Source organism: Pleurodeles waltl, chromosome 9 (genome assembly GCF_031143425.1).
Source record: "Pleurodeles waltl isolate 20211129_DDA chromosome 9, aPleWal1.hap1.20221129, whole genome shotgun sequence".
In the NCBI taxonomy this organism is placed as follows: domain Eukaryota; kingdom Metazoa; phylum Chordata; class Amphibia; order Caudata; family Salamandridae; genus Pleurodeles; species Pleurodeles waltl.
This window is the reverse complement of record NC_090448.1, coordinates 1,010,763,344-1,010,788,353: the sequence shown is the minus strand read 5'-3', so window position 1 is coordinate 1,010,788,353 and position 25,010 is coordinate 1,010,763,344. Positions and strand designations below refer to the sequence as shown.

The 25,010-nt window shown below is 48.4% G+C and overlaps 1 protein-coding gene across 1 annotated transcript in view; it reads left to right on the top strand.

The window, feature by feature from the left end:
• SEC23A (SEC23 homolog A, COPII coat complex component) overlaps window positions 1–25,010 on the top strand; it is a 754,311-nt gene that overhangs the window by 541,393 nt on the left and 187,908 nt on the right. The window contains exon 16 of the mRNA XM_069208610.1: window positions 19,967–20,128. Within this exon, the coding sequence (XP_069064711.1) occupies window positions 19,967–20,128 (162 nt within the window). The remainder of the gene's footprint in view (window positions 1–19,966; window positions 20,129–25,010) is intronic.

The following is a 25,010-nucleotide window of genomic DNA, read 5'->3' as shown; positions in this document are numbered from 1 at the left end:
CTGAAAACTAGAGACCTAGGGGAATCCAAGGAGGGGTGACTTGCGGGGCTCGGACCAGGTTCTGTTACCCAGAATCCTTTGCAAACCTCAAAATATGGCTAAAAAAACACATGTCCCTCACATTTCTGTGGCAGAAAGTTCTGGAATCTGAGAGGAGCTACAAATTTCCTTCCACCCAGCGTTCCCCCAAGTCTCCCGATCAAAATGATACCTCACTTGTGTGGGTAGGCCTTGCGCCGGCGACAGGAAACACCCCAAAGCGCAACGTGGACACATCCTAAATTTTGGAAAAAAACAGAGGTGTTTTTTGCGAAGTGCCTACCTGTAGATTTTGGCCTCTAGCTCAGCCGGCACCTAGGGAAACCTACCAAACCTGTGCATTTCTGAAAACTAGAGACCTAGGGGAATCCAAGGAGGGGTGACTTGGGGGGCTCGGACCAGGTTCTGTTACCCAGAATCCTTTGCAAACCTCAAAATTTGGCTAAAAATACACATGTTACTCACATTTCTGTGGCAGAAAGTTCTGGAATCTGAGAGGAGCCACAAATTTCCTTCTACCCAGCGTTCCCCCAAGTCTCCCGATAAAAATGATACATCACTTGTGTGGGTAGGACTAGCGCCCACGAAAGGAAAGGGCCCAAAACACAACGTGGACACATCACATTTTTTTATAAAAAGCAGTGCCTACCTGTGGATTTTGGCCTGTAGCTCAGCCGACACCTGAGGAAACCTAGCAAACCAGTGCATTTTTGAAAACTAGAAACCCAGGGGAATCCAAGATGGGGTGACTTGCGGGGCTCTGACCAGGTTATGTTACCCAGAATCCTTTGCAAACATCAAAATTTGGCCCAAAAAACACTTTTTCCTCTCATTTCGGTGACAGAAAGTTCTGGAATCTGAGAGGAGCCACAAATTTCCTTCCACCCAGCGTTCCCCTAAGTCTCTCGATAAAAATGGTACATCACTTCTGTGGGTAGGCCTAGCGCCCACAAAAGGAAATGGCCCAAAACACAACGTGGACACAACATATTTTTTCACAGAAAACAGAGGTGTTTTTTGCAAGGTGCCTACCTGTGGTGTTTGGCCTGTAGCTCAGCCGGCCCCAGGGGGGGGGGCAGAAATGCCCTAAAATAAATTTGCCCCCCCAACCCCCACCCTCCCCCGCCGGGAGCGACCCTTGCCTACGGGGTCGCTCCCCCTGCGTGACATTGGCACCAAAAAACAAATCCCCGGTGCCTAGTGGTTTCTGCCCCCTTGGGGGCAGGTTGACCTAAACTCAGCCAATCTGCCCCCAAGGGGGGCAGAAATGGCCTAAATACAATTTGTCCCCCCAGGGGAGCGACCCTTGCCTGATGGGTCGCTCCCCATCTCTAAAAAAAGAAACAACAACAAAAAAAAACACAAAAAAAAAATTGCCCTGGCGCCTAGAGTGTTCTGCCCCCCCCCCGGGGGGCAGTTCGGCCTAATAATAGGCCGATCTGTCCCCCGGGGGGGCAGAAATGGCCTAAAATAAATTTGCCCCCTCAACCCCCCCCCCCCATCCCCGGGAGCGACCCTTGCCTACGGGGTCGCTCCCCCTGCGTGACATTGGCGCCAAAAAACAAATCCCCGGTGCCTAGTGGTTTCTGCCCCCAGGGGGGCAGAAATGGTCTAAATACAATTTGCCCCCCCAGGGGAGCGACCCTTGCTTGATGGGTCGCTCCCCATCTCTAAAAAAAGAAACAAAAAAAAAAAACACACAAAAAAAATTGCCCTGGCGCCTAGAGTGTTCTGCCCCCCCCCCCCCCCCCCCCCCCCGGGGGCAGTTCGGCCTAATAATAGGCCGATCTGTCCCCCGGGGGGGCAGAAATGGCCTAAAATAAATTTGCCCCCCTAACCCCCACCCCCCGGGAGCGACCCTTGCCTACGGGGTCGCTCCCCCTGCGTGACATTGGCGCCAAAAAACAAATCCCCGGTGCCTAGTGGTTTCTGCCCCCTTGGGGGCAGATTGACCTAAAATCGGCCAATCTGCCCCCAGGGGTGCAGAAATGGTCTAAATACAATTTGCCCCCCAGGGGAGCGACCCTTGCCTGATGGGTCGCTCCCCATCTCTAAAAAAAAAAGAAAGAACAAAAAAAAAAAACACAAAAAAAAAAATTGCCCTGGCGCCTAGAGGTTTCTTCCCCCCCTGGGGGCAGATCGGCCTAATAATAGGCCGATCTGCCCCCAGGGGGGGGCAGAAATGGCCTAAAATAAATTGCCCTCCCCCCCAGGGAGCGACCCTTGCCTAAGGGGTCGCTCCCTTTGCGTGAAATTCACGCAAAGAAAAAACTCCCTGGTGTCTAGTGGTTTCTACCCCCCTTGGGGGCAGATTGGCCTCATCAAAATAGGCCAATCTGCCCCCAAGGGAGGCAGAAATGGCCAAAATATAATTTTCCCCCAAGGGGAGCGACCCTTGCCTAAGGGGTTGCTCCCCACCTCAATTAAAAAAAATGAACCAAAAAAAAAAAAAAAAAAAAATGGTCCCTGGTGCCTAGAGGTTTCTGCCCCCAGGGGGGGGGCAGAAAAGGCCTTTTCAAAAAAATGCCCCCCCTGGGAGCGACCCTTGCCCAAGGGGTCGCTCCCTTTTGTCAATTTCAATGAAGAAAAAAAAAAATCCCTGGTGTCTAGTGGGGTTTCAAAAGCCGGATTGCAAGCAATCCGGCTTTTGAAACCCTCGGAGGGACTTCAAAGGGAAGGAAATACTTTTCCTTCCCTTTGAAGCCCCTCCGGGCCTCCCAAGTGATTGAAAAATAAATGCTTTTGCATTTCTTTTTCAATCGCGCTGGAAGCAGAGCTTCCAGCGCGACTAGGGAGGCCCCTGTGACAAATCAGCGCGCGCTCGCGCGCTGACGTCACAGGGGGGGGGGTCGGGGGTGCAAGGGGAAGGGATTCCCCGGTCAGCCCTGACCTGGGGGGGTGGGGGGGCGTCCCTCGGGAGGAGCGCTAGCGCTTCTCCCGAGGGAAGCATTCAGGACGTAATGGTTACGTCCATGGCGCCACACGGGCGCTGCCATGGACGTAACCATTACGTCCGTGGCGGGGAAGGGGTTAAGGCAAAAGCTGGACAGATACAAATGGCATGCTGTAATGCCTCATCTGCCTGACGACATAAGCTGCACTTCTGGTCTCCTCTTTGGCCATCTTCCCTCCACTTTGGAAGGAAGTCTAAGGTTGGAATGTCACCAAATCTTTAAAGTTAACAACATCTGTTTTATCCTCAGGGAATATGTGTCCAAGAGGGGTGACTCTTTCTTGGCTTCATAGGATTTTAGTACCAACCTCCCATGCTGCCTCTTGGACACCTTATCTTTATCATTTATCCAACTTTTCCATTTAATGGACTTATTTACTTCTTTCCTGAAAACTTTTTTCAAGGTATTTTTTATAGTTACTGTTTCCCTTTTCAAGATTGATTTTAGTCCACACTAGAATTTCCAGTGTGCCTTTGGCAGTTAGCTGCAGTTTATGGCAGCATTTTATAAAAGTCGTGGACCTAGCAAACGTCTGCTTTATCAATCAGAAACTTGAGTGGGTGATGCCGATCTAGGTAGTCGGAATACATGTTTGTATGATCTAACCAAAATTTTGTAAGGCGGCTGTTCTCTTCGCTTATCATAATTTCTGAACCATATGCCAGTGTCGGTAATAATTTAACTATCATTACTGATGGCAGTGGTTTAAGGTTAGGGCCCAAAATAGATCTTGCTAGTGTTATAAAGGCATGATTAAGAGCCTGCGCTTTTCCTTTTATCTGATAGAGACTTCTAGTTGCATATTTCTTACCTTAGAATTTCCCACAGACATCAGACTGAATCCAGAGATTTTGCTTCGAGCAGTACCCCTGCACGCGTTAGGTGGCATCGGTCAACCCCGCGGGTGTCGTTAGCATCGTGGTCACCGTGATGATGTTGCAGTTGCATATAGGCGCCACCCTGGCGAGCCAACCTCATTTCTTTTGTTTCCACACCAGCGCAGATCTGGACAAGAGCTACCCAAGTCCTTTTTTTGACTAACTGCAACACTTATATTTCTCTTCCAGGGGAATCCTCATCAAAGTCATAAACATTGAATATTCCCGCCCTTGTGCGGGGACCCGGGAGCATATATAAAATACACACATATAAAGTATGAAATATGCACGAAACATATATAGAGCATTTTTAGTAGACACATTTTCATACTAAACTCATATATACATGTGTAAAACAGCAATGCAGACTATAATCATAAACAGGCTAAAATGCTTTATTTCTATGGAGTTTTTTGTTTTTTTTGTTTCAAAGTCCTTTTCAAAATTACAATAAGAGAAAAAATATTTACCAAAGCCCCACAACTGGGCCTAGAGAAATAAGCAGTAGTAATCATCAGAGAAAAAAGAGGAAAAAAAACTACATTGAAAAACAATGGAGCATTCTTAGCCAATAGGCTGCATGCAGGTTAATACAGGAGAACCATAAAAATTCTGGCACCGTGCCTTTAAGACCCTGAGAACCTCCAGTATCCCACCATGCCTCAGGGGTGAAGGAGAGGTGACAGTTGGTTCACAGTTCTTTTTTACAGTGACAAGCTGTGTAGCAGATTCGAAAGATGGTCAGTCCTGCACTTCTAGGAGACGTGCGTACAGGGAGGAGGGTGGGTTGTTTATGACTTTGATGAGGATACCCCTGGAAGAGAACTAGGATTTACAGGTAAGTAACTTATCCTTCTCTTCCAGGGGATCCTCATCAATAGTCATAAACATTGAATAGATTAGCAAGCCCATCCCCTGACTCTGCGGACTGTCCAATAGAAGTGCAGGAATAGATATGCATCATGCAAACACATTTCTCAGAGAAGCTTGCCCAACTTGGGCGTCTGCTCTTGCATCTGAGTCCAAACAGTAATGTCTAGTAAATGTATGTACAGACTTCCATGTAGCAGCCTTACAAATTTCAGAGATTGGAACATTATTAAGGAGGGCAGCAGTAGCCGCCTTTCCTCTTGTTGAATGCGCCTTAGGTCTAGCACGTAGTTGTTTGTTAGCCAACTGGTATGCATTAACAATACAAGAAACTATCCATCTAGATATGGTTCGTTTTGATGCTGCCTCCCCTGTTCTCAAATGACCATAATTTATAAACAAGTGGTTGGAATGTCTAATTAGCTTGGTTTTATCCAAATAAAATTTTAGCACTCTTTTCAAATCTAGGGAGTGCAAAGCTTTCTCCGCCGGAGTCTTCGGATTGGGGAAAAAAGTTGGTAGAGAAATAGTCTGATTGATGTGAAATTCTGACACCACCTTCGGTAGGAATGATGGGTGAGCTCGTAGAACCACTCTATTCTCGTGGAAGACGGTGTACGGTTCTTTGGAGGACAAAGCCTGAATCTCACTGACCCTCCTTGCGGAAGTAATGGCTACCAAAAAAGCCGTCTTCCACGTAAGGTGTTGCAAAGAGGCTTTGTGTATATGTTCGAAAGGAGGGCCCATACGTTTTGATAGCACTATTTTTTTTCTGGTTAGAGAAAGAAATAACGCTACCATGTTGGCACTAGAGTCAATAGACTCATTCCTAACTAGTCTATAATAGAGCACAGTGTGTTAAGCTCTAATTCTGCCCTTCAGGTTCCCCTGGGAAGACATCATCCCCCATACTTGAGCAAAGGTCTGAAGTGTGCATGAGCAGCTGTAGCGAAGCGTACAGCAATCAAAATACAGTTGTGGTTCTCTGGCTGGAATCTCCCTCTAACGTGTAAGAAACAGGGAAGTGTTTATACAATAAAACAGCTTATGCTCTGAGAAAATGTCCCTACATAAGGATGTGTTTTTCTACGAATGACAGACAAAACCTTTACCACGTTCATCAGCAACCTATCTTACTGCAGCTTTGAAAGAAGCACAGAGTGAGCAAGAATGTCTTATTTGAGAACATATACTAATTCTCGACGACCCAGAGCTGGAACTGCATCTCTCAACGCCGATTCAGTTTTCCATGAGCTCTCCTGGGCCCAGGGTTGATCCTGACACCTATTGCTATTGCTATGGGTAAGGGGATAGTTTAGAGGGGTCACTGGACGCTTTAGAATACCAGCTTGACCCTGACATGGACTGGGTTCAGGATTTGGGTGACGCCAGTGGGTTGGACACCTCCCCTGCTGCTGGCATGCTTTCTTCACCCCACCATGACTACGGAGGAGGGAGCTTCATACTCAGTGGTGGTGAGAAGGGCTGCTGAGGTTTTGGACCTCGAGCTTTCTTCTGTGGAGGTCAGGACTAACCTCCTGACCGAGGTGCTTCAGCCTGAGGCCTCCAACTCGGAACCCCTCCTTCCCTTCAATGAAGCACTTACGGACTTCCTTTTGGGTACCTGGTCCAGACCCAGCACAGGGGCTCCTGTGAATAGAACATTTGCCCGCTGCCATCGGCCTGAGCCGACAGACCCAAAATTACTGACCCAACACCCTACACCTGAGAGCCTTGTCATCCAGGCTTCATCCTCTGACGCATTCCCTACCGCTCTCCTGGACAGGGAATCAAAAAGACTGGACAACTTTGGGAAGAAGATGTTTTCTTCCGCCAGTCTAGCGCTGTGGTTCGTGAACACCACATGCCTTTTGGGCCGCTATTCCTATACTCTCTAGGATACGGTGGCGAAAGTGCTGCCTCTAGTTCCGGAGGAGGCCAGGACCGTTCTCTCTCTCAAGCTGTTACGGATGGGAGAGATGCAGCGAAGTTCATGCTTAATTGTGGACTGGATACGACCGACTCACTGGGCAGATCGATTGCATGGACAGTGGCCGTGAGGTGCCACGCCTGGTTGAGGACGTCTGGCTTCTCTGAGGATGTCCAACAATGTTTGATGGGCATGCCCTTTGATGGCACCTGACTCTTCGGAGACAAGGCAGACTCGGCGCTCGAGCGCTTTAAGGACTCCCTGGCTATGGCTTGGCCCCTTGGTTTCTCAGCTGCTCCTCGCCCCCAACTGCCCACCTTTCACCCCTTTCGTGGCTATGGAAGGGACACCCAACCGCATTCCTTTCCACCTGGCCACTGACCCGCTCATATTGTACAGCCCCAGCTCGGACGCAGGATCCCGCAAGCTTGTGGATCAGGGAGCCAGCGGGCTGCCCAGTCCACCCCACCCCTTCCTCTGCCTCCAAACCTTCCTAGTCCGTTGAAACATCTGGAACCAGTTGGAGGCAGGAGTCACCATTACCTGCCCCACTGGGAATCCATTACCATGGACAGGTGGGTGTTGCAAATTGTCCTATGGGGCTACTCCCTCCCTCCCTTTTGAGACGCCTCCTCCAGCCATGCCACCATTGTATGATCATCTATCGGAGAATCATTTGGCACTTCTCCCCAAGGATGTCAAGGCTGTCATGGCCAAGGGAGCCATAGAGAGGGTCCCCGCACCCGAAGTAAGTCGTAGTTGCTATTCCAGCTACTTTCTAGTGCCAAAAAAAGGTCCTTCGCTCTATACTAGACCTCCGGTCCCTCAATCTCTTTCTCAAGAAGGAGAAGCTCAAAATGCTAACCTTAGCAGAGGTCTTTTCTGCCCTGGAGACTGGATGGTAGCGTTGGACTTGCAGGACACCTATTTACACATTCCCGTACTGCCGGCCCACAGACGTTACTTACGATTCGTGGTAGGTCACGAGCACTTTCAGTTCACCGTGCTCCCCTTTGGCCTTACCAGCGTCCCTCGGGTGTTTATGAAAGTGATGGTAGTGACTGCAGCTCATCTGAGCAGGTTAGGGGTTCCAATCTTCCCCTACCTCAATGACTGGCAGTTGAAGGCAGACACACCCCAGAAAGTCATCTTTCACCTCCAGACTACGGCGAACCTCCTGCATTCTCTGGGGTTCACTATAAACGTGCCAAACTCACACCTGACTCCCTCTCAGACACTGCCTTTCATTGGAGCTGTTCTGGACACAGTGCAGTTTCGGGCCTATCCTACTGAAAAGTGAGTCCAGGATATTCAGGCCATGATTCTGAAAATTCAGCCTCTATCCTGGATTTCGGTGAGAATGACTGAGGCTTCTGGGCCTCATGGCCTCCTGCATCCTGCTGGTCGAACATGCCAGATGGCATATGCAGGCTTAGCAGTGGGACCTGAAGTTTCAGTGGGCGCAGCCTCAGGGGAATCTCTCTGATATGGTTTTGATCTCGGAGGGAACTGCAAAAGACCTGCAGTGGTGGTTGTCGAATCCAGATTGGGTCTAGGGCAGATCTCTCTCCCTTCCCCAACCAGATCTCACAGTAGTGATAGATGCATCACTCCTGGGATGGAGCGGCCACATGGGAGAGACCGAGGTCAGAGGCCTCTGGTCTCTGGCGGAGTCCAGGCTCCACATCAACTTTTTGGATCTCCAGGCAATCCGACTTGCATTGAAAGCATTCCTTCCCTCTCTCAAAGGGAAAGTGGTGCAGGTGTTCAACCGCCATGTGGTAGGGCAACAAGCATGGTGGAGTGGGTTCATGGACCCTTTGTCAAGAGGCTCTTCGCCTCTGGACATGGCTGGAACACCAGGGCATTTCCCTGGTGGTTCAACATCTGGTGGACTCTCTGAATGTCAGACCAGACTAACTCAGCCTTCGATGCATAGTCGATCACGAATGGTGTCATCATTCGGAGGTTGTGCAAGGTCTCGTTCAGCAGTGAGGAGAGCCTTGGTTAGATCTGTTCGCCTCAGCAGAGAACTCGCAATGTCAGCTGTTTTGCGCGTTGGAGTTTCCAAGGCTGCACTCGCTCTGCAACACTTTTCGTCACAAATGGAACTCAGGCCTCCTGTACGTCTTCCCACCAATACAGTGTTCTGAAAAAGATCAGACAAGACCAGGCCCAAGTAATCTGTAATCCTGGTGGCTCTGGACTGGGCACGAAGAGTCTGGTATCCCGAGCTATTGAGCATGGCTATCGATCCTCTGATCAGGCTGCGACTTGGGAGGATCTTCTGTCGCAGCAGCAGGGGACGGTTATCCACCCGAACCTGTCCAGTCTCCGCCTCCTTACGTGGAGAGTGGCAGTTGATTGCTTTTGACCTTCAACCCAAAGTTTGTAATGTCATCTTAGCAGCCAGGCGTCCCTCCACCAAAAGGGTACACGCCTGTTGTTGGAAGAAATTTGTGGCATGGTGTATCAACTAGTCTGTTGATCCCCTCTCTGCACCTCTCTGAGGTTCTCTTTATTTTCTCTCTTGCCCAATAGTGCTCTTCTCTGGGACACCCTCGAGGGATATTTGTCTGCCATCTCTGCCTTTTTAGGACTGCCAGACCAATCTTCTCTTTCCAACTCTCTTATTGTTGGGAGGTTTCTTAAAGGCCTCAAACATATGTTCCCTCCTGTCCCGTTCATAATGCCCCAGTGGGATTTGAACTTGGTCCTCACATACCTCATGTGTGCTCCTTTTGAACTGTTCTACAAAGGTCCTCTATGGTTCTTGACCCTTAAGACTGTCTTCCTGATTGCCATCACCTCTGCTTGCAGAGTGATTGAGCTTCAGGCTTCAAAGCCACCATTCCTAGCAGTGCATCCTGACAAAGTGGTGCTTCGTACCAAGGCTTCCTTTTTTCTCAAAGTGGTGACACCTTTTTACGTACGCCAATCCATTACCTTGCCTACTTTTTACGCACCCCCCATCTCTCTCATGAGGAGGAGAGACTCCACCATCTGGATCCCAAAAGATCGTTGGCGTTCTACCTAGCTCGTACTAATGATTTCCGGGTGGATGATCAACTCTTTGTGGGTTATGTGGGTGCGAAGAAACGGAAGACAGTGCAGAAGAGGACCATCTTACGATGGGTAATCCTCTGCATCAAGACGTGCTACACTTTGACGAAACAGCAACCCCCTGAGGGTTTGCATGCTCATTCAACCAGAGCAGCTGCTGCTACCACAGCGTTGGCACATGGAGTTCCAGGTGTGGATATCTGCCAGGCGGCAACATGGGCATCGTTACTTATGTTCACCAAGCATTACTTCCTGGACAGTCAGGTCTGCAGAGAAGGCTACTGTAAGGAAATGGCTCCCTGTTGCAATTACCCCCCACTTTTTGCCTGATACTGATGCTGACTTGACTGAGAAGTGTGCTGGGACCCTGCTAACCAAGCCCCAGCACCAGTGTTCTTTCACCTAAAATGTACCATTGTTTCCACAATTGGCACCCCCTTGGCACACAGATAAGTCCCTTGTAAAAGGTACCAGTGGTACCAAGGGCCCTGTGACCACGAAGGTCCCTAAGGGCTGCAGCATGTGTTGTGCCACCCTAAGGAACCCCTCACCTAACACATGCACACTGCCATTGCAGATTGTGTGTGTTGGTGGGGAGAAAAAGGCAAAGTCGACATGGCATCCCCCTCAGGATGCCATGCACACAAAGGGCTGCCTGTGGCATAGGTAAGTCACCCCTCTAGCAGGCCTTACAGCCCCAAGGCAGGGTGCACTATACCACAGGTGAGGGCATAGCTGCATGAGCAATATGCCACAACAGTGTCTAAGTCTATTCTTAGATATTGTAAGTACAGTGTGGCCATATTAAGTATATGGTCTGGGAGTTTGTCAAAAACGAACTCCACAGCTCCATAATGGCTACACTGAATACTGGGAAGTTTGGTATCAAACTTCTCAAAATAATAAACCCACAACGATGCCAGTGTTGGATTTATTAAAAAATGCACACAGAGGGCATCTTAGAGATGGGCCCTGTATTTTACCCAATTGTTCAGTGCAGGACTGACTGGTCTGTGCCAGCCTGCTGCTGAGAGACGAGTTTCTGACCCCATGTGGTGAGGGCCTTTGTGCTGTCTGAGGACAGAAACAAAAGCCTGCTCTGGGTGGAGGTGCTTCACACCTCCCCCCTGCAGGAACTGTAACACCTAGCAGTTGGCCTCAAAGGCTCAGGCTTCGTGTTACAATGCCCCAGGGCACTCCAGCTAGTGGAGATGCCCGTCCCCTGGACACAGCCCCCACTTTTGGCGGCAAGTCCAGGGGAGATAATGAGCAAAACAAGGAGGAGTCACCCACCAGTCAGGACAGCCCCTAAGGTGTCCTGAGCTGAGGTGACCCCTGCCTTTAGAAATCCTCCATCTTGATTTTGGAGGATTCCCCCCAATAGGAATAGGGATGTGCCCCCCTCCCCTCAGGGAGGAGGCACAAAGAGGGTGTAGCCACCCTCAAGGACAGTAGCCATTGGCTACTGCCCTGCCAGACCTAAACACACCCCTAAATTAATTATTTAGGGGCTCCCCAGAACCTAGGAAACTAGATTCCTGCAACCTAAAGAAGAAGAAGAAAGACTGCTGACCTGAAGCCCTGCAGTGAAGACGGAGACGACAACTGATTTGGCTCCAGCCCCACTGGCCTGTCTCCCTACTTCGAAGAAAACTGCAACAGCGACGCATTCCAACAGGGTCCTGCGACCTCTGAAGCCTCAGAGGACTACCCTGCATCTAAAGGACCAAGAAGCTCCTGAGAACAGCGGCCCTGTTCAACAAACTGCAACTTTCTGCAACAAAGGAGCAACTTTTAAAGACCACACGTTTCCCGCCGGAAGCGTGAGACTTTCCACTCTGCACCCACCCCTCCGGCTCAGCCTGCGGCAAACTCACTCTACAGGGAGGACTCCCCGGCGACTGCGACCCCGTGAGTAGCCAGAGTTGACCCCCCTGAGCCCCCACAGCGACACCTGCAGAGGGAATCCAGAGGCTCCCCCTGATCGCAACTGCCTGCTTCAAGGAACCCGTTGCTTGGTAAAGACACTGCACCCGCAGCCCCCAGGACCTGAAGGAACCGAACTCCAGTGCAGGAGCGACCCCCAGGTGGCCCTCTTCTTAGCCCAGGTAGTGGCTAACCCGAGGAGCCACCCCCCCCCCCCCCCCCCTTGCCTGCCTGCATCGCTGAAGAGACCCCTGGGTCTCCCATTGAAACCTATTGCGAACCCGACGCCTGTTTGCACTCTGCACCCGGCCGCCCCTGTGCCGAAAATGACTAAGTCGACATGGCACTCCCCTCAGAGTGCCATGCCCACCTCTCACTGCCTGTGGCATAGGTAAGTCACCCCTCTAGCAGGCCTTACAGCCCTAAGGCAGGGTGCACTATGCCACAGGTGAGGGCATATGTGCATGAGCACTATGCCCCTACAGTGTCTAAGCAAAACCTTAGACATTGTAAGTGCAGGGTAGCCATAAAGAGTATATGGTCTGGGAATTTGTCAAACACGAACTCCACAGTTCCATTACGGCTACACTGAAATCTGGGAAGTTTGGTATCAAACTTCTCAGCACAATAAATGCACACTGATGCCAGTGTGGGATTTATTGTAAAATACACCCAGAGGGCATCTTAGAGATGCCCCCTGAATACCAGTCTGAATACTAGTGCTAGGCTGACCAGTTTCTGCCAGCCTGCCACAACCAGACTAGTTTCTGGCCACATGATGTGAGTGCCTTTGTCACTCTGTGGCCAGGAACAAAGCCTGTACTGGGTGGAGGTGCTTCTCACCTCCCCCTGCAGGAACTGTAACACCTGGCGGTGAGCCTCAAAGGCTCACCCCCTTTGTTACAGTGCCACAGTGCATCCCAGCTAGAGGAGATGCTCTCCCCTCCGGCCACTGCCCCACTTTTGGCAGCAAGGCTGGAGGAGATAATTAGAAAAACAAGGAGGTGCCCTGAGCTGAGGTGACTCCTGCCTTTAGAAATCCTCCATCTTGAGATTGGAGGATTCCCCCAAAAGGAATAGGGATGTGCCCCCTTCCCCTCAGGGAGGAGCCACAAAGAGGGTGTAGCCCCCCTCCAGGACAGTAGCCATTGGCTGCCCTCACCTACCCAGACCTACCCAGACCTAAACACACCCCTAAATTCAATATTTAGGGGCGACCCCGAACCCAGGAAATCACATTCCCGCAACCTGAAGAAAGAAGGACTGCTGACCTGAAAGCCCCGCAGAGACGACAGAGACACCAACTGACTTGGCCCCAGCCCTACTGGCCTGTCTTCAGACTCAAAGAACCTGCACAGCGATGCATCCGACAGGGACCAGCGACCTCTGAGGACTTAGAGGACTCCCCTGAACCCGAAGGACCAAGAAACTCCAGAGAGCAGCGGCACTGTTCAAAAACAGCAACAACTTTGCAACTTTCTAACAACTTCCAAAGAACTCTCTCTTCCCGCCGGAAGCATGAGACTTCACACTCTGCACCAGGCGCCCCCGGCTCGGGCTCCAGAGAACTAACACTGCAGAGAGGACTCCCAGGTGACTACATCGACGTGAGTAACCTGAGTCAACCCCCCCCTGGACCCCCACTGCGACGCCTACAGAGAGGATCCAGAGGCTCCCCCTGACTGTGACTGCCTGGTAACAAGGAACCCGACGCCTGGACCAAGCACTGCACCCGCAGCCCCCAGGACCGAGAGGAACCGCCCACCAGTGCAGGAGTAACCAGCAGGCGGCCCTTTTCCTAGCCCAGTCGGTGGCTGGCCCGAGAAGCCCCCCTGTGCCCTGCCTGCATCGCATAAGTGACCCCCGGGTCCCTCCATTGCTTCCTATAGAAAACCTGATGCCTACTTTGCACACTTCACCCAGCCGCACCTGCGCAGCTGAGGGTGTGTTTTATGTGCCTGTTTGTGCCCCCCCCAAGTGCTCCTCAAAACCCCCCTGGTCTGCTAGCAGACTGAAACCGGAGCACCCCTGTTCCTCATAGGCGCCTATGTGTTTTGGGCCCTCCTTTGACCTCTGCACCTGACCGGCCCTGTGTTGCTGGTGCGGTGACTTTGGGGTTGCCTTGAACCCCCAACGGTGGGCTGCCTATGCCCAGAAGACTGACTGTGTAAGTGCTTTACTTACCTGATAAACTTAACCAAACTTACCTCCCCCAAGAACTGTTGATCTTTGCACTGTGTCCACTTTTAAAATAGCTTATTGCCATTTTAACCTAAACTGTGTGTACTACTGCTTTAATTCAAAGTTCAGTACTTAACTGTGTGAAGTACCTTGCATTTTATGTACTTACCACAAATCTTGAATCTTGTGGTTCAAAAATAAATTAAGAAAATATATTTTCCTATATAACCACTATTGGCCTGGAGTTAAGTCTTTGAGTGTGTGTTCCTCATTTATTGACTGTGTGTGTACAACAAATGCTTAACGCTACCCTCTGATAAGCCTACTGCTCGACCACACTACCACGAAATAAAGCATTAGTATTATCTAACTTTGCCACTATCGACCTCAAAGGGGAAACCTTGGACTCTTCACACTATCTCTCACTTTGACATAGTATATACAGAGACAACTTCCTAAAATTCAGAATTGAAGCCCACTTATTGCTTGAGCATTTGTGGCTTGCTGATCCATATTGAGCGGGAAACATCCAGAACCAAGACTCCGGAAGAACAAAGTCGTGAACTCCGAAAGTGGAACAACGCTTTCGTTAACCACCACTTTGTTCTTCTCTGCCTTAATCATGCATGGGCTGAATAACGCACATGCGTGGTTAAGGCACAGAAGAAGGGAGTTGGCTTCTGAGGAGGACGTGGTCAGGTAAGTGGGGCTGGGGCCGTTTTAGTAGCAGGATGGGGGGGGTCAGGGTATTTTTTGTTTTTAGGGGTGGGGTTAGTTTAGGTTTTGGGAGGTGGGGGTTTGTGGTAGTTTTAGGGGCTGAGTGGGGGGTTGTGGTATTTTTAGTTTTATGGGGTGGGGGTTTGGGGTAGTTTAGGTTTTCTGGGGTGGGGGTCGCAGTGGAGGTCAGGGTATTTTTATTTTTTGGGGGTGGAGGGGTCGGTAGTTTAGGTTTTTGGAGGGGTGGCGGTCGCAGTAGTTTTAGGTGGGGGTCGGGGTATTTTTATTTTTTAGGGGCAGGGTGGGGGTCGGGGTAGTTTAGGTTTTAGGGGGTGGGCGGTCGCAGTAGTTTTAGGGGCGGGGTGGGGGGGGCCGGGGTATTTTTAGTTTTTAGGGGTAGTTTTAGGGGCGGGGTGGGGGGTCGGGGTATTTTTTGTTTTGAGGGGTGGGGGGGGTCCGGGTATTTCTAGTTTTGAGGGGTGGGATGGGGGGTCGGGTGGTTTAGAGTTCGGGGGAGTGAGGGTCGCAGTAGTTTTAGGGCCGGGGTGGTGTGTTGGATATTTTTAGTTTTTAGGGGTAGTTTTAGAGGCGAGGTGGGGGATCGGGGTAGTTTAGGTTTTGTGGGGTGGAGGGTTGCGGTAGTTTTAGGGGCGGGGTAGTTTACGTTTTAGGGGTGGGGGTCAGGGTAGTGGGGTAGGGGTAGAATTGTTTTAAGGGGTGGGGGTTTGGGATTCGATTGTTTGGGTGGGGGGGTAGCATGCTGGAACCACGCATGCCGTACCACGCACGTCTTTACCAGGAATACCTTTACAACGAAAAATCGTTGATAAGGCATTTGTGGTGAAGGCATTAGTGGTAACAACGCGGTCGTTGTTACGACCGCGTTGCTTAGGCATGCATGGTTGAAGCATTCGTGGTTCCGACTTACATTCATATTAAGCTCATCTGCCTTCCCCATTTGATTTGTTTGTCCTCCAGGAGGGTTGTCCAGTCAGCCTCCCATAATTGGGGCTGGCCCCCTGTATCCATCCCCCTGCTCTTCTTGGGCAGATTGAGGTGATCCAACTTCGGCACACTACTGGCTTTGAACCCTGGAAAGGAGTAGAACCTAGAATTGGAACTCTTTGGTATATCGTAGGCATTAATATCCGCTTCGGACTTATGCTGATGAGCAGCCTTTATCATAGGAGAGGGCCAGGACTTTAAGGGCCCCTGACAATGCAGTATCTTGTTCCATCTCTGTGGGATCGCCCTCAGTGGACCAGCTATAGGGACGCTGTTTTTTTGTAATCAAAATTATTGCTGAAAGGGGGATGTGGGTAAGAGTTTTCCCTGTGGCCTTTTATTTGAAAGGACATGCTCAATTTGAGAGGGGTCAGTGCGGCCTGCTATCCCTAGAGGCTGATATTCAGTAGATGATATCTTGCTAACTTATTCTAAAAAAGTCTGTTACCTTAGGCATTTTTGGCTGTTAGGTTGGGTTCCCAGTCCCTTCCATGCTCTGATGTGCTTCTATAATAACTCTGTTCTGTAGGGTTTCTACTGCATCTAAGACATTTCCCATGTCTAGATTGCTGTTGTTCGGAGAGGAACAGTTTATGTTTGTGCTGTTTGCCTTTCTTTTTGATGCTGCTTCTTCTGTTACTGGTTCCTTTTTTCTCTTGTTAGAGGCTGTTACTTTGCTTCTTAGTTTACCAGATCTCATTCTGAGGAGTTCAGATGATATAAGAATGTTAACAATAAGCCTATGCTTGTGATTGCCCACTACTTCTTTCTTACACCTGAAGTCCATAGGCAAAGGGGTACGAGCATGCTAGGGGGAGGACAATCCTAGTTTTGACTCCAAAGAATATCCCCCTTGCGCCGCCTCACCTCGCTGATTACCCCACCCCTTTGCTCAAGAGTTTCAGGGGACTCGTGGTTCCGGGGGCACGAGCACCTCGAAACCCTCTTGGTAGACACCTCTTTTCTCTTTCCCCTCATGGGATTCTTGTGAATACTTACTGGGATGTAACTCTTAGCACACTTAAAAATGATTTGTCTCTGGGGACAGGGGGGACGAGCATCCCAAAAGGCGCAGCGTCACCCTCTCGGTAGCCACCTCTTTCCCCTCGTATGCTGTGTGACAAAAATGGTGCACCATATCATGAGGTCCTACGTGTCTCCTCGTAAATTCTTATAAATATTAGGATGTAGCTCTTAGCACACTTTAAAGTGATGTGTCGATATGGTAAGAGGGGGGCTGCCCTACCAACAAGCTGCACCAGGACCTAGCCAGGCAGCTTCCGTGTGCAGTGCCCCACCAACCAAACCATGTGCCCTTAATTACTGTGGAACAGGTCATGATGTAGGACAAGTACTTATTCTTCAGGTTGACACTGTATGAGTGTCCAGCAGTGTATGGCAGACAAGGATACAGGAGTTCTAAGCTACTGAGGCTCTGGATAGTGCAGGGAGAAAAAGGCACTGATACCTGGTTCCTGGTACCGAAATCTCCTCTTCCTCTGCTCTTTTCACCTCTGGCTGCTTCTTTGGATAGGCCTGTCCACCTCCTTTAGATGGATCTGCGGAAGCGGACATTGGTGCTGGTGCAAGGCAAAGGAGATCCGATGGGACATCGGTGATGGGGGAAGGGGACTTTGCCCTCCTAACCTGGCCTCCGAGACAGGAAATGCCCTCCTCCGACTCCTGCTCTCCAACTCTGGCTCCGCCCCTTGTGTATGACGCAAGCGTTCCTCAGCGTCTTGGTACTGTCAGTGGGAATACAACCTCAGGACTAGAAATTCAACAAGAAATGATCCTCGAAAACGCTTCCAGATTGTGAGAGCAGGGTGCTGTACTGTCTCACATAAGAGGAAGCTCCATCCTCTGTGGACGTTCATTAAGTGTGTTCCTTCCACCTATAATAAGAAGAATTACAAGCCTCCCAAGGCTAATGAGAACAAACTATCAATGGTGGTTCGTGGAAGGGGGTTCTGGGATCATCGAACCCCCTGCGAAGGTGCCTAAAAATATGGCAAGGACCTGGAAAGACTCAAGGAAACCCTTCCTGAGCTGCTGTGCAAAAAAAAGCTTCTGCCTTTGTCTACATCTAAGGTGCTTTCTCCATCCACACTTGTGCCAAAGTTATGTAGAGAGTCTAAAAGTAATCTGCAAAGTACTCATCCATGAAACAAAAGTTGTGAACAACTACATCATTGATGCACCCCTTGTCAGTGACTTTGCAATTTGCAATCCTTTCATTGGCAGCCTTTCTTGGCACCACAAAGGACAGCAAAGTCAAAGGCTGTAGAAATTGTTTTGCAGCAGGTTGGACAGTTAACACCGTTTGCAACTGTCACTACTTCACCAAATGTCTGCCACTAAACCTGCAATGCTATTTGACACTGAAGCAAATTGGGACTACTGAAGATTCAGCTGACAATGTCCCTTCTGGACCTACTTACAGCCCCGGTGGCCTGAAAAAAGTCAAGTACATAGATGATGAGCAGAAAGAAGGCCAGTTCCATTCAAGTACACCTACAATTTAATCTGTGCTAGATCCAGTAGAGTGATGACCCTGGCACTATGGGCATTCCCATAATGAAAAACACTGATCCTTACTATGTGCAACCATAGTAGGAACCTCCGATGAAGCATATATCTTGAGTCCTAATTAAGGATCTTTGGGCCATGATTACTGATTACTCTAGATTCCCTCAAAGGCTACTAGAACCTGCTCATCCACTGCTATGGCCTCAGCCACAGTAGCCACTACAGCTGCCACAGTTACTGCCACAACAACCAATTCCACAACCACCCCCACCTTAGTCTCTTCAGGGATTACCATCACCAACAGAAAAGGAGGAAGGTGAGATCCTCGAGAAGGTCAGGCAAAAATTGGATGACTATATTTAAAACCCAGCAGTAGAGGTGTGTGGGTGTCCCGGTGCAGAACACCTTACCTCTGCAGGCCAGTAGCACCTGGGTGGACCCTCAAGGCTGCAATGTGGCCGTAAATGGCAGTTGGACTGGCATTGGGTTGGCAGTGGTTTCCGGGTACTTCCCAATGAGACTGCAGGGGAGCAGGATTGTAAATCTCAGCAAATGGATAACAAACGCACCTGAGGACCTGTTACTGGCAGGAGGGGACCTTAACTTGGCTTTAAGGGAGGCATGGACTGATTGACAAGTTCTGGGGTCTCCCAGAGTGTGTATACACACCTCCGCGACTTCTTGGGTGCAACCAGGATGGTTGATTTGTGGATGGCGCATAATCCTCAGAGGAGATAGTACTTTTATGCCTTGAACTTCATGCAGTTGATGTCCATCTTGGGCTATCTGGACTATCTGCTGGTACTGCACCACTAGGTGGGAGCCTTTGGGAATACAGAATATGCCCCATTGACAACAACACCTTGGACCGGACTGCCCAGATCCGAGAGGGGTGGAGACTGGACCCCTGGGAAATGACAGATAAGACTACACAGAGTTTGATAAAGCAAGCTGCAGAACGTTATTTTGAGGAGAGCCTAGGGACGGTGAGCTACAACGCAACAGCCTGGGTGGCATACAAGACAGTATTGAGGAGGAACCTGATAGCCCAATTCGAAGGGGAAAAGCAGGAAAGGGAGAAAGCATGCAGGAAATTGGAGAATAAGTTGGTTTAGGTGAGGCTGAATACAAATCTCACCATACGAGGGAATGGGTGCTGTGACTAGAGGCATTGAGGGAGGAGCACAGGAGTCTGGCTCTTTCGAAACAAGCAGGGTAACTAGTACGAAATGGGAAACATGGCAGGCAAACCCAATAAAAAGATTTAAAAAAAATAAAAAAACAGTTCTCGTTGGTTTCACAGTCTCCCTCACCTCCTCACTCATTATGTGAAGGAGTGGGAATGAGAGCACAGTCCAAGGGTGTATTGTTCTAGTGAAGAGTCGCAACATTGCTGGCAAGGCTGTAATTCTAAGACAAAAGCTCATTTTGGTGAGACTGTGCATTCGATTGTACAATAATCATGCAAGAACTGAGCATTCTAAAGTTGAGTGCACCACTCTTGTTGTTCAGAGCACCTAAAATACTAATAGAACATCATGGCAGAGTGATACTTAATAATTGTGTGGCAATAAGTGTCTCGTTGTGGATCCACATCGACAACCCTATCTCTTCTCCAGAGCTCTAGGCTTTGGTGGTTTGATAGTATAGACAGGAACCTGGGCATACTGATGGCAGCATGATGCACACTTGTGATGGGAATGTTTAGATGGGTGCCTTTAAAAAAAAAAAATGTTTCATGCCAACGGAGGATAGAGCAGTTGGAGACTTTGTATACAGAGAGAGAACTTATTATTAGAATTTGTTGGTAGGTAAATGTTTTCGAGCAGTGTTCACACCAACTAACTGCATTATTCATGTACTTTGTTTTTCAGTTTATGTTTCATTTGCGAAGATCTCCTTTCCTGCAAGTTTTCAACAACAGTCCTGATGAGAGCTCATATTACCGGCACCATTTCATGCGTCAAGACCTAACACAGTCATTAATTATGGTTCAACCAATTCTCTATGCATATTCTTTCAGTGGGCCCCCAGAGGTGAGAGAGATAGGTGACACAATTAAAGATATCTCTTTGTTAATAATGAGGATGTTCTGCTTAGTCTTGTTGTATTTGTTTTCCAAATAAGTTACTCAAATAACTCCAAATGCCATGTTATGCAATTAAGATTTTGATCCGTTTCTGTAGGATAGCAGAGCTTGTTTTTCTAGACCGCTGACACCATGGACTCAGTCAATGTGCCAACCTAAATCGTAAAAAGCAGTTGTACTGCAGCCTCTTCCCAACCCTCTAAGTAGTATTTGAGTGAGATGTGAATCAGGTAACAATCGACCTCATGGAAAATTACAGGGATAGCTAGTGGAATCCCAAATTCTCTTCTATTAAGGAATGACTCACTCAAGAACACTAGAAAATGAGGAATGTAATTTAAAGATTTCTTTTAAAATGAGAGACCTAGTGTAGCAAACACATTGTAACCACAGTAAAGCTAAATAAAATGGTAGCAGCAATGTTTACCAAAAGCATGAACAAGAGGAAATACTCCAATGTGATTGTGGTTAAACATTTATAGCAATTCTACCCCCATTCTGCTACTTCTAGGCACTAAACTTATTCTAGCACAGTAGAATATTAAACTTATTTCAGGTTTCAGAGATAGTTCAGACCTGCTGGTCTGTTTCAACAGTAGTACTTGTACTCGAGGCCAGCTGCACTGGTAAGGTATGCCATCGAAGAGGCGAAGGCTAAGTGCCTTCCCACTAGTCTTAAATTAGAATAATTGACATGATTCTGTACGGCCTGTCTGTCTGTTGCCTGGTATGAAAATCTCCTCTCTAACCCTTCTCGTGTAGTGCTTTGCTTTTATATCATTACTTAACTATTATAGAATTCTCTGATTAATCAAAGAGCAGAGAGTGGCATGACACTGTTTTGCAAGATGGTGTTCTTTTGAACAACAATAAAGAAGACACATAGGCCCTCATTATAAGAACGGTGGTAAAAAACGCCTACCGCCGTGACGACGGCCACCAAAAGACTGTCACCGCAGCTATCAGCCGTCCACTATATTATGACCACAGCTGGATTTCTGCCACAAGAATGGTGGAAACCTGGCTGTGGCCATACTGGCGGATGGCGGTAAGGTGGTGCTGCTACCGCCAGCAGCGCCACACCAGTAGACCTCCACCAGCCGTATTATGACAAATAATACGGCCTGGCGGTGTTCTGCGGGCCCTGCTGGTGGTAGCAGCGCCCCGTCTCCTGCCGGAAGACCCCCCGGATCCAGGTAAGTCGGGTCTCTGACAGGGTAGGGGGGTGTTGTGTGGGGTGTGTTTGCATGTATGTGTGTGCGTGTGAGGCTGTGTGTGCACGTATGCGGGTGTGTGTTTAGTGTTGAATGCGTGTGTGCATGTACGGACGTGTGAGTGCGTGTATGTTGTGAAATGTGAATGCGTGTATGGAAGTGTGTGCGAATGTGTCTGCGATTGGATGTATGCATGCGTGAATGAGGATGTATGCGTGTGTGTGTGAAGTGGGAATGGATGTGGAGGGGGTTTGGAGAGGTAGGGGAGTGGGGGGTATCCGGAGAGGTAAGGGAGGAGACCCCTATCAGTGACAGGGAAGGCATTCCCTCTCAGTGGAATGGCTTACCACCACGAAAACCATGGCGGTAGGTGGGGATCAAAATCCCGCGGGCGGCAGAATGGCGGTCGCAGGGCTGGAGATGGAGATCTCCAGCCCGGCGGCTGTTACCACTGTGGCGGTCGGAGTGGTACATTGGCGGGTTGGCTTCAGCCATGTCATAATGTCAGATGTCAATATGTTCAATGAGTTAATGTCATATGTAATAAGTTCAATGTCATAATGTGACGGTACTTACCGCCACACTATCACCAACCGCCGGGGTCGTAATGACCCTCTTAGTTATCAACCTTCTAGAAACTAGTTGGAAGTCAATAACAAATAATGCAAGCCATAACAATCAGCACTTAGATTAAATACTATGAATATATTCAAGCAATACTTGATTATCATGTTCAAGAACATAATAACATAAGCTGAATATGCTTTCTATAATTGTTCCCTATCATCAGGCTGGGAATCCTCATTAATAAATGTTAAAAGAGCAGTGTACACAAAACAGAGATAACATTGCACCTTGTGCCATCTATTTATTTCATTGTTTGACTCAAAATCCAGTCAAAAAAGGAGGCGTTAACTAGAGCTAAACACTCCCTCAGAGGCTTTTGATTTTCTTCTCCATGTCAAGTATATGGATTATTTGGACCTGGCTCCCAGAATACTAATTTACCACACTTTTCAGATGTGTTCCCTGGTCTCTTGGATTTGTAGCCTCTTCATCCCCACTTGGAGAGGGAAGTTTTTTTAATCTGTTTTCTCTGTGGGATTATTGCCACGGTCTATGCTGCCTTCCTTCCAGTCACAGCTGTCACAAATGTGACATTTGCCTCACCTTCTTGGCTTAGGCTCTAATGTACAAATACCCTTAAAGTAGTATATTTGGGTGAGAAACTACTGGGCAGTGTCCACTCACTGCCCGTCAAGAAACTCAATCTCATGAGTAGCCTTGAACAAAGGCCAAACCTTTCCACCCGGAATCTATGCCCCGATTGACTAAACAACCTTCTCCACCAGTCTCTAGGTTTCACACACTTGTTTTACCACACATTCCATCAGGCCTCTAGTTTCAGAATGGGAACTGACCATGGACAGTGTCTCTCTCACCTCCACCACTATTCCATTGTCTACAATGTTAGCTCTTCCTCCTGGGTCGTCTGTAGGAAGCTGGCCTAGTGTGTGGTGGACACCCATGGTGTTAGCACCTTATACCAGGTCCAGGCAACCCCTATTAGTGAATGAGGACAGTGTCTAGGAAGCCAGGGCTCTCTAGAGGTAGCTGTGGATGAGCAGCCAAGACCTATCTAGGAGACATGCAAAGCTTATGCAGCACCATAATAGCCACACAGTAACTTATCACACATGAAAGGAACCACTCAGTGTTACAAAAATAAAGGTACTTCATTGCAGTAACACTACACTAGGTTACTTATAGGCAGTTCCCACAACCGGCGGTAAGAATACACTATATATTTACATATATATATATATAAATATATACAGGGAGTGCAGAATTATTAGGCAAGTTGTATTTTTGAGGATTAATTTTATTATTGAACAACAACCATGTTCTCAATGAACCCAAAAAACTCATTAATATCAAAGCTGAATATTTTTGGAAGTAGTTTTTAGTTTGTTTTTAGTTTTAGCTATGTTAGGGGGATATCTGTGTGTGCAGGTGACTATTACTGTGCATAATTATTAGGCAACTTAACAAAAAAAAATATATACCCATTTCAATTATTTATTATTACCAGTGAAACCAATATAACATCTCAACATTCACAAATATACATTTCTGACATTCAAAAACAAAACAAAAACAAATCAGTGACCAATATAGCCACCTTTCTTTGCAAGGACACTCAAAAGCCTGCCATCCATAGATTCTGTCAGTGTTTTGATCTGTTCACCATCAACATTGCGTGCAGCAGCAACCACAGCCTCCCAGACACTGTTCAGAGAGGTGTACTGTTTTCCCTCCTTGTAAATCTCACATTTGATGATGGACCACAGGTTCTCAATGGGGTTCAGATCAGGTGAACAAGGAGGCCATGTCATTAGATTTCCTTCTTTTATACCCTTTCTTGCCAGCCACGCTGTGGAGTACTTGGACGCGTGTGATGGAGCATTGTCCTGCATGAAAACCATGTTTTTCTTGAAGGATGCAGACTTCTTCCTGTACCACTGCTTGAAGAAGGTGTCTTCCAGGAACTGGCAGTAGGACTGGGAGTTGAGCTTGACTCCATCCTCAACCCGAAAAGGCCCCACAAGCTCATCTTTGATGATACCAGCCCAAACCAGTACTCCACCTCCACCTTGCTGGCGTCTGAGTCGGACTGGAGCTCTCTGCCCTTTACCAATCCAGCCACGGGCCCATCCATCTGGCCCATCAAGACTCACTCTCATTTCATCAGTCCATAAAACCTTAGAAAAATCAGTCTTGAGATATTTCTTGGCCCAGTCTTGACGTTTCAGCTTGTGTGTCTTGTTCAGTGGTGGTCGTCTTTCAGCCTTTCTTACCTTGGCCATGTCTCTGAGTATTGCACACCTTGTGCTTTTGGGCACTCCAGTGATGTTGCAGCTCTGAAATATGGCCAAACTGGTGGCAAGTGGCATCGTGGCAGCTGCACGCTTGACTTTTCTCAGTTCATGGGCAGTTATTTTGCGCCTTGGTTTTTCCACACGCTTCTTGCGACCCTGTTGACTATTTTGAATGAAACGCTTGATTGTTCGATGATCACGCTTCAGAAGCTTTGCAATTTTAAGAGTGCTGCATCCCTCTGCAAGATATCTCACTATTTTTTACTTTTCTGAGCCTGTCAAGTCCTTCTTTTGACCCATTTTGCCAAAGGAAAGGAAGTTGCCTAATAATTATGCACACCTGATATAGGGTGTTGATGTCATTAGACCACACCCCTTCTCATTACAGAGATGCACATCACCTAATATGCTTAATTGGTAGTAGGCTTTCGAGCCTATACAGTTTGGAGTAAGACAACATGCATAAAGAGGATGATGTGGTCAAAATACTCATTTGCCTAATAATTCTGCACTCCCTGTATATATATGTTCGATGGCATGTGTAGCTGCAGATACACATGCTGTGCATTATCCTGCCATTTAGTGTTGGGCTCGGAGTGTTACAAGTTGTTTTTCTTAGAAGAAGTCTTTTCGAGTCATGAGACCGAGGGACTCTTCCCTTTCGGCTCCATTGCGCATGGGCGTCCACTCCATCTTAGATTGTTTTCTTTCCGCCATCGGGTTCGGATGTGTTCCT